We start from the raw sequence: 15313 nt of genomic DNA on the forward strand, positions 1-15313 counted from the left end.
ATGCAAATGCCGAGTTCCAAAAACATACTAAAACCCAAATAAGCTTTCTCATACTTAACAGATCCATTTAAGATGTCTCATATGTTTAGATTAATTACTCAGATGCATGTTTGCACTAGTCAATCTAAACGCCTTTAAAATCTAGGATTTGCACTCTTAGATCTTCTAATGTAGGGTGTGATTTATTTCAATCAGATACATTTTTCCCTTTATTAATACCATTCTAACATGGAATACTACCCCTTAGTAAGTACACATTTCCAAAACATAAATCATCACACATCATATTTGCACTAAATATTTTTATCATAATGTATCTAGATATCATCAACTTCAATAGCCATTTGATGCCAAGCCTTTGGTCGCAGCAAATAGCAACTTGTAGTAACTACCAAGTCCTATCTTTGTGGGATTCCTGTAGAACACACATCTACACGTTTATTACCCCATATACCCAACTCTCTAATTATTGCCATTATTCAATTTGAAAATATATAAAGGAAAAACATTTGACTTCTGAATGGCCATTTGCAATATCATATCTTAGCTTCCTTCTTTCTGTTCTTAGTTGAGTTTAATCCTATATCGTAAACAACAATGTCATGTTAAATGAGTTCATATTTCATAAAATAAGCAAAATCTTACAATACATGCAAAAATATCCATACCATTCAGAACCGATACATAATTGTTTGTACGCATTAAATATACAACTACAGATTTAAATCAAATTTTCAGTAAATCATTGAATCTACTAATATCCCTACTCAAAAGTTTTACCAGATCGTTATTTTAAGCATTAATTCTCTTAATGCAATGTGTCTTTGTTTATTCGACAATTGAAAGATAGGAAACCACGAAACAATTAGCTTCATTTTCTCTATAGGGCAGCAAATCTGTAAGGGATCTCTGTAATCTAATGCAGAAAACTGCACTAGGTTAATATTAGAACACCTTTGAAAAGAAAAAAATTGGGTCGCCTTCAGATCCAACTTTGAAAAATAAAATAAAAGTATGTTTAATCCAAAATGGCATAACATATATGTCAATCTCTTTTAGGCAGCCAGACTACCGAAATACAAAGCCAAAGAGAATAATGAAGGCTGTACTTTGAACACTACAACTTATCTAATGCGGTCCTGCAAGTCTGCAATCAGGCTTGATGCAACTGATGATAGTTTTCTTCCAGTTTCACCAGCAATTGATTTCAGCGATGATACATCTTGTGAAGCCTATAACAATATATCAAGAACAGAATTTTGATATCCACTCAATTATTTCAACAATGAGAACATGTGTAAAATAATTATTACTCTGATGCATCTAGCATGTTTATATAGGCGTTAGTAAATCAGTGTTCCACTGATGCAGAACCACAAATTACAATATGCACAATTTCATCATGAAATTGCCATATCATGCTGATACAAGACACAAACATTGTCCAAAACAAACATGCAGAGGGGGAACATATAAACATAAATGATGAAACAATCACTTGCTGTATGAATAGAAGAGGTCGATCCCTCACGTCAACTATCCTTCTTCCAAACAAATACATCCGAGACAACTTCAGAACTCATAACAATTTAAACAGTCCAAATCTTGGTACTTGCACCAGAGCATTTATGCACAATTCAAAACGCTAACCATGAAGCCCAAACTCCCAGAATTCAAGATGAAGACTGATTTACCCCTATTTGTTCATCTTAAATTATCATCCTAGAATCCTTTGATGCATGGTAAATATATTAGGCCTAATGAATTTTTGAATCCAAATAATATTGCCCTTCAATAAAAAAGAAGCAGAATATGTAATCAAATTCTAGTCAAGATTCATAAAAGTAACACAAAAATTAGTTCTTTAAAACAAATTTAAATGTGTAACCTAATCCTAGAAATCTTAAGAATAAAACTAAGTATACTGTTACCCTAAAACAATAAAGAAAAAGAAACTGGTATTTGAAAAAACTGAGCAATGGCATAACTGTCTACCTACCATAGCTACACTCAGTACCACAGACAGAATTGTGCAACTCAAATTGCAAAACATCTACAACTATGAAATGTATAATTGGGTCCATACATTATGAAAACTAGAAAGCATGTAAACCACGTTTGCTGGAATCCTGATACAAACATGTTATACCTGGAAGATAGAGAAAAAACAAGGGATTCCTCAAGGACCTTGTCTTCAAATAACACAGCCTTCACGCATAAAACAATTGATGTGGATATAGTGGTATGAATACACTAGACATTATGGAAAATAATAATAACCTAATTATTCATTCCATTCTAGTTCAAATGTGGAACTGCATCCAATAGTGAGTAGGACCTAAAACATCATTAGAATGTATGCGAGAAGAAATTTGTAAATTGTTGTAACTTGTCTTATATATTTTTTTATAATGACTTTTTATCATCATTATACACGTCATATTTATTAGTTGTTGCATTTGAGAGTGATGTAATATAGTACTCTTTTTATTTTCAAATCTAACAGAAACGCTTCCCCAACATTTTACAGACTCAATTGATACATGAAGTAACTATATTTTGCATGAAATTTGTGTTTTTTTAGGAATCGAAATGGTTTTGTTGAGTTTTGCCAGATTTTTGCCAACTATTGAATCAAAATTGGGTCTGTGAAGTCCTAGTAAGAAGTCACAGAGTTTGGCGATTTTCATGTATGAAATTTGAAATTTGGCGAACTTTCAACAAAACTGATATAATTTGTTAAAATCTGTCTTTATATTTAGTAAATAGGACATGACGTTTTTATTGGAATATTTTTTTAAAAGTGTTAATATTAGGGCCTTTAGCCATTTTCCTATAAAACAATGTCTACACTCCAAGGCAAGTAAAAATACAGAAGTTGCCCACGTTTTGAAATCTTGTAGAGTAACGAGTCACGAATCCTGTGGCTGTATCAGCAAAGTGAGTTGACCGTTAGGCAAGAAGTATTTAAAAAATCAGAAGAAAACTTTGTATCAAAGACGAGGCAAGGTGAGGTGAAATTTTTGAGATGCCGCAATCCCCCAGGCAATTCATTCCACCAGGCAACAGCCAGCCTTAAACCACACACACTAAACAACATATTAAGTCTAGAGAATGTTAGTCAACTCTGAGTGTTTAACACTTTTAAGCTTAGAAGTGTATTCTTTGTGTGACCACACACCTTAAGTAACATATTAAGCCTAGAAAATATAAGTCAACTCTGAGTGTTTAACACTTTTAAACGTGGAAATATAAGATTAGTGTGTGAGATTTAAGCCGTTCCCTAGGGAACAGGCAGTAGGCAACAGGTGTAATTTCATTAACACATTTAGGAAACTTATAATAGGAAACTTATTATAAGGCAGTGGACAACAGGCGCCCCTAATATAGTAGGAAACTTATTATAATTCATTTAAAGTTAACATAATACTATTTTATTTTTAATAATGTTAATTTACTATATATAAAAAAACAAGTTTAAATATTTAAATTAATATTTTTTATTTGTTATTATTTATTTAAATTTAATATAGTAGTATTTTATTTTTCATACTATTAATTTACTAATTAAAAAAAAACAAATTCATATTATGCAAATTTCACCACATTTTTTTTTCAAACTTAATCGCATTACCGAACTTAATCTGATTTTTTTCTTGTCGAACTCGAACTTGAACACAAACCTTGTGACATAGCCTAGAAGAACCCCCAAAATCCCAGAATTATTATTTGAATAGGAAAATATCATAGGAATGTGCACAAGGACAAGGAGAATATGGGGATGTGTCACTATAGAACAACAGGTTTTTTTGAACCACAAAGCATATGATACAAGTAAATTTCAAAATAGTAATGGGAGAAAAACTTTCTCAATAAGCACAAAGTTGTAGGTGAATCGCAGACAAACAGAGAGACTTTGTCAATCAAAGATGAGACCCAAGAAGAAAGAGGCTCAACTCACCAGCAACCAGTTAATAGAATTAAGGAGACTACAAGAACAATTAAATTCAAGCTCCATGAGCCAATTCCTTGGTGTTAGTGGAAATTCTGATCCCAAGATTATACATAAGTTGTTGGCAACACAATTTGTTGAACATGATGGATAAACATTATGCTCACGGACATAGAGAACAATTACCAAAAAAGTGCTCTTTTCAGACCTGCAGAGCCGAAATCAATGTAACACCATGCTGTTCGCGACAATTAAGGACATTCCTCAGTCACACATTCAGAAACCTCAGGTGCTCAAGTTCAACATAAAAAGATGGATGTGCAAATGCAGCACCTGCTTCAGCAGATGAATTGGTATTATTCCTGCTAGTGTAGCTCCTGGTCATATGCATGTACCATTCATTTTCTAAATTAACTACTACATAACATGATAATTTGCATTCCAATGACTATCCTCTAGATAGCTAGCAGTATAGCTTCTAGTCACTCTGTAGTTCTGATCCATTTTGCTTTCTTCTATGTTTAATGGGCTACATTAAATTACATTAGACTTACAAGTACTATTTCCAGAAGATACATGTTATCCAAAGAACAACTCGATATGTGTAAGGATTGCCAATTTATTCACAAGACAACTTTTGCCGCCATGGAACAAACAAAGAAATAGTGCTTATGGTCTCTGAGAAGAGTTGAATTTGATTACTGTTACAATATATCATCTGCTCAACGACAAAATAAAAGTATCAAGGCTAGAGAACTAAACTGAGACACGTACTGATCAATTGCCTTACTATGTGTTCCTCAAAGGTCCACAAAAGAAGATACAAAAAACTTTCAATAAAGAAAATTTCATATTTACTTCTATTAGTTATTGTATACATGAAATTTTGAGCATATGAAAGAATAAGTTAAAATAATATTAACCAATTCCACCCAAAACAAATGTAACACTCAAATTAAACATAAGAGTTAACAAAAATATGATGAAAATAAACACAAATTCTCACCAAACCAACCCTTGTAACACTGGAGAGATGACTGTGCTCATGCATGATTGTTTGTGAGTTCTCTTACCAGTAGCATACGGTTGCATATGAAGATTCTTTCCAAATGGTTAGGGCTGGTCTCCAATTCATAGATTTTTAAAGAAACTTATCGATGGATGAGATTAAAAGATTGAGGAAAAATGACATCAATGATTTATATTGGTTGAGAGTCCTGAAAAGATTAGATGAGGACAACTATCCTCAAATGGTTGGAGGAAATGCAGGAGAAAGATTGAGGAGAAAATCAAGGGTGGAGATTCCCCTTGAGAAGATAAGATGGACAAGATGGAAGAAGGCACTTGGGAGTACTCTAGGAGAATGGACAAGTCCTTGACCCAAGTGACATGTTACAAAGGCCATGTCACATGTACAAGGCCCATGCCTTGGTGTACAAAGGGTCATACATTAGTACACCTTAGAGGATGTGAGAGACTTGAGGAAATCAATGAGGGATTTAGCATGTGCCAGTGACGGATTACTGAGTTAATTAATTTAACTCACTAATGGAAAGTGAATAAAATAGAAAATTAAATAAATGAGATAATTGTTTAATTTTTGGGATGAGAAAAGGGGAAATACATAAATTTATTTATCTAATGTAAATAATAGGAGGATGATTAAATGATTTAGGCTAGAAATGGATGCAGGTGAATAGTAATAAATAATGGATGAATAGTGACCACACAAATTAAATATTAAAATATTATTTAATTGATAAGAGGATGAAAATTGGCTAATTATTTCAATGATTAGGGTTGTATTCAAACAATCATGGAGAAAATGGTTGGGTAATGACAGTGATCAATTTTAAGTGTCTAGTTATATATTAGGATGAAAAATCTACAATGAGCATAATAAATTAAGAAAAATAAAAATTTAACATTGGAAACCTGATATAGTACACAAGTTCCATAAAGAAATAAAACAATAACACAATGGCAATCAGCTAGTCACTTTGTTGGGGAAAAACATGCTCAGAAGATATTACATAAACTAGATGGAAATCTTAGTGATACTATTCTTGATTGCAGTCAACAATCCTTGAGAATAAAATTAAGAATTTACTATATTTCACAGGTATGAAAAATTATTAAAAACATGCCTAAAAAATTAGCGAGTAGAATGTACCTGTATGGCCAGTTTTGATAAAAGCTCACTAGCAGTAATGTCAAGATTTGAAGCATTGGCACCCGCTTCATCCCGATCAAAGAATTGTGCACTTGATATTGAAGTAGATCCCTGCAGTAAGATTTCAATTACAGGAAATACATTAGGAACATGACAACAAACTATAAATTACTAAATACAATTATATCGTGTCAATAATAAGATTTTTAAATTTTTACTACTAAGTGCCAGCATATGCTATACAACCTCATTAACATTTGAACATGCATTGTTCTGACCAATGCAAAGATACTGGATCAGACCATCATCCTACTTTCACCCATATGATACTGGTGCTATTCGGCAAGTTGATTCACGTTCCTCTTTCAAATCAATTGGTTTTCTTCTCAAGTCAGATGAGTGCTTTAGAGGTTTTGACATTTTGTAACTACTCCAGTGTGTGGCAGTGGATTTAGCCCATGGTGGCAGGCAGTCAAGCAACAGAAGTAAAAGGCAAAGCATAACAAGTTCATTTCAAGCTCCTGCAGACTAGATTAATTGTCCCAGAAATTAATTGAATCAAAGGACATCCAGTGATTTGGACTTGCAACTCAGAAATTGTGTATAACTAGAATTGGGTTACACATGCACTAACACAAGCCTCAAGACTTACAATTAGTGACCTCTAAATTCTGCAGCCAGCACAGAGAAAAAATTATTAAAATAAGCTTCCCCACCAACAGAAATCCAGAAAGATCTGCCCTTATCATGCACTCTGTATATATTTATACACTTCTAGTCAGGAAAAAGAGTGAGCATCTGCGAGAAGTTGAACAGTGATCCAGAATGCTGCAGTGAGTGACTTGCTAATTCTCAGGCTGCCACAGAGCAATGTTTATGACTGCAAGAAGGATCTACAATATAAGCTCACCACATTCATCCTACTGTAGTACTTAGCCATTTTTCTGTGCAGCTTTTATGTACTGTTCATAGAAAATTTTGTCAGATCAAATTCATCTAGCTAAAGGGATCAACCTTATATTAGCAGTTCAAAGTTCAAACCATAGTTAGCAAACCCCTGTTTTTGGATAGGCATATCTTGTTGGCTTCCTTTTACCACAAAGAAATTCTACACAGTATGCCTAATGTGCAGTAGTAAGTGATTTGTAAAATTATGAATTGTTGTTCTAGTTATAAATCAATAAATAACATTATCTAGAAAATTATTAAACTATATGAACTAAAACAATGTCAAAAATTAGACCAAAGACTACCGAATTGACTGAGTAGCATTGTACAAAGCATAATTATCCTTGATATATACTAAAAAGAAGCAACCTCCTCTACATCTAATTGAAATATACAATAGGATCAATATCATATATAATGTTGGATATAGCTGAATTTATAATAACCTTTATAAATTAAGTCAAAAAAGTTCCATCCTCTCCAGCCATTTGGACACCATATTATCTTGAGCAACATACGAAAGTGTCTACTGAGGAAAGGAACAAGTATTTATTATGCATTGATCATCACTCTCTCTACAAACAAGATTTTCACATTCACTACATCTTACTTTAAGAGAAATTATTAGTTTCAAATAAATTAATAATATATCAATAGCCCAATTAAATTGCTGAGAGGGATAGATATTGCAACTCATAATTATGCCTCTTGCTATTCTTGAGTTGAGGAGAAGAATAAGTTGTAGAATTCCCCCTTAATTTAGTAAAATCGAACTGATCTCGTTGGGAGATACATAAGGCTGCCCACTAATTGCCTGAATGCAGACCCGTTGATCACCTTTGAGTCAGTCTGGCTGAAAGCTTCAAGCCTTTCTCCATAGGTGTAGGTGAGATCTTGCAATTTGTCATTATGAGCTTGTCTAACAAAATCCTCACATATTTAGACAAACACATAAAAATACCACTACTTGTCTACCAAACCTCTACACCTAGGCTATAATGCAGGAGGCCTAAGTCTGCCTGTTGTGACGTATTCACACAACGCCCAATTGCAAATGGGGACCCCCACTTTTTCGCTTTCTAGGTTAGTTGTCTTAACTTAGCTGTTGGAAGTAGTAAGGTCTTTTGCTATTAGCCTTTCATTCGAAGAAGTGCACTTTCTCAAGTGGCTAGGCATTGGTAGAGTCATTTCTCCCTCCTTAGGTTGGAAAGAGGTCGTGTGATGTCAATTTGAGCATGGTAGGTAAGCAAGGTCAGTTGCAGGTTGAAAGGGCAAAATTTGACGAAGTACATGAAGATTTCCTTTGCTCCCTCTCAGGAGCGAATAGGTCTTCCTTCGCTCCTTCTTAGGAGCGAATACGTCTTCTTTCCTGTCACATCGTGTTGAAAAAGGTTGAAAAAACAATATAAACCCTAACTTTAAAAATGTGTTTTCTTATATTTGCATGGCGGATGAGTTTAATGGGTTTTGACACGCACAATTTTGTGATTTTTGGGTGCAAAGTTTGCTGCAAGTATCGCAAATAAATCATCTACGAATATTAGCACACGTGACCCACCAAGACAAATGACCTGAGAGTACTCGCAATCTCCGGGAATCTCACACGAGATTTTCAAGCATGGTATAAATCATCAAGCTAAAGGTCAACACTCACAAATGTAATGTTGAATGTTTCTATGAAATACTCATAATGGTAAGCTTTTCACATGACTGATCACGAATGTCTTTGATCTTCATCAAATGATACTACAAAGACATCTTCCCATCCATCATGATAGAGAATAACATGTTATTTAAAAGGCGGCCTCCCTTTAACTAACGTCTCGTGCAAATCTCAGAGGCGTTTCCAAATCTCCAAAGAAGATTTGCTTGAAGGAATCTCTAAAAGCATTTCATTTATGACAGATAATTTAATCAGCATAACAAGATGATGATTACGCTCATCAAACTTGTTCTGGTCTTAACTCATAGCCATTGGCCGAGTCTTAGTCCCAAGGACAATCTGATTAAGACACAGATATTCAAAGATAATGAGTATCCTCTATTTCCATGTGTTGAAACTTTTGTCAATGATGCCATTCCTTCCGCAACCCTAATTACATAAAACAATAAACTTGCACTGAGATTTTCAGGGAAATATTTGCAAAACTCGAACAGCAAACAAAACCCTTGATTTTTATATTAAAAATCATCAAAGATCGCAAGATGAACTTCTAGAAAATTTGTGAAAAGCCCTAGCCACCCAAGTTTTTTTTTTAAAAAGTCAAAATATGATTGAAAACACATGATTTTTTGGGAAAAAATTGTTTAAAACCCTAAGTCCCCATAGGAACTCACCCACTAAATCAAGCAAATAAACCCTTGATTTGGAAAAAATCAACCAAAAAAACTATCACAAATTTATAATAATTTGTCAAAAAAACTTTGCAGTGCCATCATGAGCCACTGAAATCTCAAACTGCAGTTTTGAGATCTAGCAAAAAGCATAGCACCAAAAAAAAAAAAAAAACCCATGATTTTTATCAATAAAAAATTGCCAAAAACACTGTAAAATCTTTCAGGCAATGCAGAAGGCAGAAAAATGATGCTATTTACACCAAAACAACATGCGATTTGCCTCGGAAAACTCTCGAGTGCTTCTGTGAGATTTTGCCAAGATCAAGGGCACAATGAAAAGTATTAAAATAGAGAAAAAAGAATGACAAGAACAAACTGTGTTCTCATCAATATGAAAATGATCAACTGGATTCTCATACAATGAATATGGGCCTGCTTATATAGGCAAGGCCATATGGATGAACGAGCACACAATCATGACATGTGGCTCAATGAGAAACAAGGGTAGGTAAGAAATACTAGGGGTAGGTAGGAGAAATAATATAATATTCCACAAGAGGTGGATGACCCACCGAATGTGGAGTGTAACAGCAAAATAAGACAACAAAAGGTGGAATTTCTCCTACAAGCTCTATCCCTATGTGCACACTTCCCTAATTGTCTCAAATCCAAACTACGAAGAGATGCATTATCCTAAGTTAACTTAAGTGTAATAATATCCATAATGAATATTTATTTACACCAACACCCCCCCTTAAGTGCAACTTAGGGGAATGAAGATTCAAGTCAACAATGGGTCCCGGCTACTAGGCCATGATAGGTACCCATGTACAATATGCAAATGCAAGCAAAACTATGCAATGCAATCTCTGACAAACGGAGAAAAGGAGAAAACCCAGTGGGAAAAAACTCCCCCCCAAAAGAGAGATGAATGTACAAAAGACTCTCAAAGAAGAAGGACAAAACCTCAAAGAGGAAAACATCCCCCCCATAAGAGAGGAAGGAGAAGTCAGCTGACCCCCTTAATGACACATCCTGCACCCCCAAGAGAGCTCGCAACTGCTGGAACTTACTCTCAGTGAAAGGTTTGGTGAATATGTCAGCAACCTACTCCGCTGTAGGACAATACTGCAAATCAATGACCTGCTCCTGAATGAGCTCTCGGATATAGTGCATATGAATCTCGATGTGTTTGGTCCGCTGGTGTTGGACAGGGTTCTTCGAGATTGCAATATAACTCTGATTGTCGCAATGTAGAACTGTCGGCCGTGGAGTGGTGAACCCAAACTCTGTGAGAATCTGCTGGAGCCAAATGGTCTCAGTCACTGCGTTAACAACGCCTCGATACTCAGCCTCAATCGAAGAGAGAGCAATAGCATGTTGCTTCTTGCTCTGCCAACAAATGGGGCCTGAACCAAGGTGAAAACTGTAACCGAAAGTAGACTTACGATCATCAAGATCGCCAGCCCAATCGGAGTCTGTGTAACCAACCAGGCAAAGTCTTGTGCCTGCTGCATAGTGAATCCCATAGTGATATGTACCCTGGATGTAATGAAGGATGCGTTTGGCGGCTTTCCAATGAAGCTCATGTGGTTCCTGCATGAAGCGGGAAACCATGCCAGCTGCAAATGAAATATCAGGGCGTGTATGGGTCAAGTAGATGAGACTACCCACAAGCTGACGATACAAAGAGGCATCAACTAGTGGAGAAGAACAATGTGCCTCAAGCTTGACTCCTGAAAGAAAGGGAGTCGGGGCAGGCTTACAATCAGCCATATGAAAGCGTGCAAGTAGATCTAGAGCATACTTGGGCTGCGATAGTGTAATCTCAGAAGGTAACTGTGAAATCTCTATCCCGAGAAAGTAATGCAAAAGACCCAAGTCAGTCATAGCAAATCTGTCATGCAAAGCAGATTTGACCCTGCTAATGATGGATGCAGTACTCTCTGTAATGATCAAGTCATCAACATAGACCACAAGTATCAAGTGAGAGTCATCCTGTCGCAAAATGTAGACATTCGGATCGGAATGACACCTGGTGAACCCTGCGGAGAGAAGAAAGGAATCCATCTTGGCATACCAAGCCCTGGGGGCCTGCTTAAGGCCATAGAGAGATTTCCTTAGTCTGCAAACCAAAGAAGTATCCTGGATGAAACCCTGTGGCTGCTCCATATAAATCTCCTCATCAAGATCACCATGAAGAAAAGCACTCGTCAACACCTGCTACCTGGGAGAAACCTTTCGCAACAAGTCGAGCCTTGTACTTATCCACACTACCATCCGCTGCATACTTGGTCCTATAGATCCACTTACATCGAACCATCTTTCTCCCCTTAGGGAGATGGACTAAATCCCAGGTGTTGTTCCTCATCAAGGAACTATACTCCTCCATAGCTTGGTCCCACTCAGGAACCCCTGATGCTTCCCTAAATGTCTGTGGATCGGAAGCGGTAGCAATGAATGCATGTGGAAGATCTTGATGTTGTGATCAAGTTCTCTGTGTATCTGAAGGATCCCCAACAAGAGAACCCGCGGACTCAAGTGTCTATCGAGCCCAACGAGGTCTAGGTGGAGGTGGAGAACGAGGCTCCTCAACTACAAGTGGACCCTGTGGAGGTGTAACCCTGCGAGTCGGAGTTGAAGGAGTCTCATCATCTGAATCACTAGCATCACTATCCACAATGGAGGAAGGTGGAGGAGGTAGAGAGGCTAAGCTAGGAGAGCTTTCCTCAAAGTGAACACTCCTCTCAATGAACACCTCATGTGTCTTAGGATCCATCAGTCTATATGCCTTAACACCCTCAGGATATCCAACAAATATGCAAGGCCGACTCTGAGGTTCCAATGCCTTGTGTTTCTACGAAGGTATGCGAGCCCATGCTGGACACCCAAAGACTCTGAAATGTCTCACAATCGGTTTCCTACCAGTCCAAGCCTCGAAAGGAGTAATACCTTGCAAAGCTTTGTGAGGAACCCGATTCTGGATCTGTGTGGCACAACTGATAGCCTCTGCCCAAAAAGCGGGATCAAGAGAACGTGCATGAATCATACAGCTAGCCATTTCTTTGAGAGTTCTATTCTTGCGCTCTACAACTCCAATCTGTTGTGGAGTGTATGCAACAGAATACTGAAGATCAATCCCCTCAAATGTACAAAAATCCTCAAGTCTCTTGTTCACATATTCCCTTCCATTATCTGTACGAAGAATCTTGACTGCTTTCCCAGATTGCTTCTCCACACGAGTTTTGAAGTCCTGAAACCTATCAAATACTTCACTCTTATGAATGAGAAAGTAGACCCAAGTGAAGCAGGAGTAGTCATCAATGAAGGTGAGGACATAGCGGGCCTTGCTAAATGAAGGTGCTGGAAATGGACCTGCTACATCGCTGTGAACAAGTTGAAGGGCTTCCAAAGCTCTCCAAGCTTTCCCCTTATCAAACTTCTCCTCGGGATGCTTGCCCATGGAACAACCTAAACATACACCCTCTGAAAAACTGATTCAAGGTAGACCTGTGACCATGTCTTTAGTGCTGAGCTGCTGAAGATAGCGGTAGTTGAGGTGACCAAACCGCTCATGCCATAGCTTACTTTCGGAATTTGAATGAGTAAGCAAGGCCCTAAAAGGTGAACTTGGCACAAAGTGGGAGAATGAATAAAGCCTTGAGTTGTCATTGACTTGTCCCACTGCTACCAAGGCATCATCATCAAGTTCCTTTACCACAACTAAATCTAGTGTAAGCTCAACCTTTTTCCCATTCCCATAGTGAGTGATTTGGTAGATAGAGAGAAGGTTGGTAGACAAGTTAGGAACATAGAGAACATTCTCAAAAGTTCCATCATCCATGTCAACTGAACCTTTCCCTTCAACCTCTACTTGTGTATCATCACCTATGTAAATGTGAGGTACCTTAGATGGCTCCAATGAAGAAAACTGCTCCTTTGTAGAACCCATGTGATATGAGGCACCCAAGTCAAGTATCCATTGCTGTGAAGAACCTGTTGTAGCCACAAATGCTTGCCCTTTTCCCTTCGAATGTGCGGAAGAGGAAGGAGATGAATCCTTCTTTGTGTAGGCGGATGGCAAGTTGATGTTGTTTTTCTTAAGAAGATTAGTTAACACATCAACTTGTTTTGTGTGGCATCGATGCTCATCATGACCATACTTCTTGCAATATGCACAAGTTAGTTTATCCTTCTTAGGTGGTGTCCCCTTCTTGGAAGAGGATGAAAAATTGCCTTGTGATGGAGAGGATGATTGTCCTTTTTCCTGTTGTGGCTTAGACTTGGAGTGCTGCTTCTTGTTGGAATCTTTGCCTTGACTTCCTTGATTCCCTTGATTAGCCACCAAAGCCTGGGACTTTGAAGACTTGAGAAGCCCCATGTTCAACAACTTAGATTGTTCCAATATCAACATTTCTGTGAAAGCATCAAATGAAGGCATAACATAGGAACTCCCCACTGTCAAACGATGAGTTTGGAAGCTAGACACAAATGCTGCATATTCTGGTGCAAGCTTGTCCAACAAGTTGAATATCAACTAAGCATCCTTTTTGTCAATTCCACAATCCTTAAGCTTTGCTCTTAGCTCATTTGCTTTGGTGACATAATCTTGGATTGTATCAAAACTCTTGGGATCCAAGTTGGTGAGCTCATTGTCAATCTTATAACCTCTGATTTCATCAATTTGACCATACAATTTCTGGAACATATCCCAAGCATCTTTGATTGTAGTACACTTCTCAATATGAAAGATGAGGTCATCTGATACATACTTGCCCAAAGTTCCAAGAGCCATGCAATTCTTAGTGAGCCATTCTAACTGAGCATTAGGATCAGCCTTAGGATCAGGTGGTGGTGCTATTGTTCCATCTATGTAATGTGTGAGACCTTTTTCCATTAATTTGCTCCATACTTTAATTTTCCATGATGCATAATTATGTGGAGTTAAAGGTGGAAATTTATGAGGACTCATTGCAACAAAAATGAAAGAGCACAAGGAAAGAGAGGCACAATCACACAAGACACCCCCCCAAATTCACTCAATCAAAGAACACCCCCAAAAGTGATGATTTGGCACTTTATACTTAGTGCATGTACAATGGGCCACTTGCAAAAAATGGCAAAGTGGACTTCTGATTTCAATTTTACAACTGCCTCAATAAGGCCAAAAGAGACTCAAACTAATAATGCAAGAGATCTAAACTAAGATCCAAGCAATTTACAAGTACCAAATAAGCCAAATAAGACCAATATCTGAAAGTACAATTTCTACTTAAAATCTTTGAAATCTGATCATAGATTATAAAAGTAAATGAAAAAACATGCACTTTCAAAAAAAAAAGGACCCCTGAAAAGGAGGTCGTATGAGCTCAAACGAGACCTTTAAAGTTGCAAAATTGAGGATTGGACAGGTACAGCTGAGAGAATCTGAAAATTCTGAAAAACCTGTGCACCAAAACCAGAAAATAACCACACCGCTGCGAAGAGCACGAAAAATTATCCCAAAACAAAAAAAATTGCACCCAAAAAGGAGCAAAATTGAGCAAGATATGGGCCTCCAAAGTTGACCCAAAAATCCAAACTGCTCAACCGAGAGGGGTCTAAAAATTTCCAAAGAAAATGTGGACTGGGCGCTGATTTTCGCCAAAATAAGTCAAATTTATACTCGATTATTATGGAAACGGCCTCCCGAACACAATGGTGAAGTCGAAAACACTCTAAGATGCCTCCAAAAAACGCAGTCCCTCAGATCCGAAAATTTGATCTTTGATTTTCTCAATCAGGAGCATAGTGGCGAACATTTGATCTCTTTGCTCATCTGTGATAACATTCTCATCTTTGCAAAAGATGTCCTTGACCTTCTCCTCCAACTCTTGAAGATTCACATCTGTCTCATCTTCAAT

General features: G+C 37.1%; 1 protein-coding gene across 4 annotated transcripts in view; it reads right to left on the reverse strand.

The window, feature by feature from the left end:
- Positions 1–600: 600 nt before the first annotated feature.
- The window catches only part of LOC131072363 (probable ADP-ribosylation factor GTPase-activating protein AGD9), a 141722-nt gene continuing 127009 nt past the window's right edge, over positions 601–15313 (reverse strand). For 2 of the 4 annotated variants that reach the window (XM_058008504.2, XM_058008503.2), the window contains 2 exons: positions 6126–6236; positions 601–1232 (listed from right to left, as the gene is read on the reverse strand). In XM_058008504.2, the coding sequence (XP_057864487.2) occupies positions 1125–1232; positions 6126–6236 (219 nt within the window). In that variant the 3' untranslated portion in view covers positions 601–1124. Of the gene's footprint in view, positions 1233–3826; positions 4286–4318; positions 4671–6125; positions 6237–15313 lie in introns of those variants that run through there. The other 2 variants (XM_058008506.2, XM_058008505.2) reach the window with 2 other exon arrangements.

The sequence above is a fragment of the Cryptomeria japonica genome, chromosome 7 (genome assembly GCF_030272615.1).
Source record: "Cryptomeria japonica chromosome 7, Sugi_1.0, whole genome shotgun sequence".
In the NCBI taxonomy this organism is placed as follows: domain Eukaryota; kingdom Viridiplantae; phylum Streptophyta; class Pinopsida; order Cupressales; family Cupressaceae; genus Cryptomeria; species Cryptomeria japonica.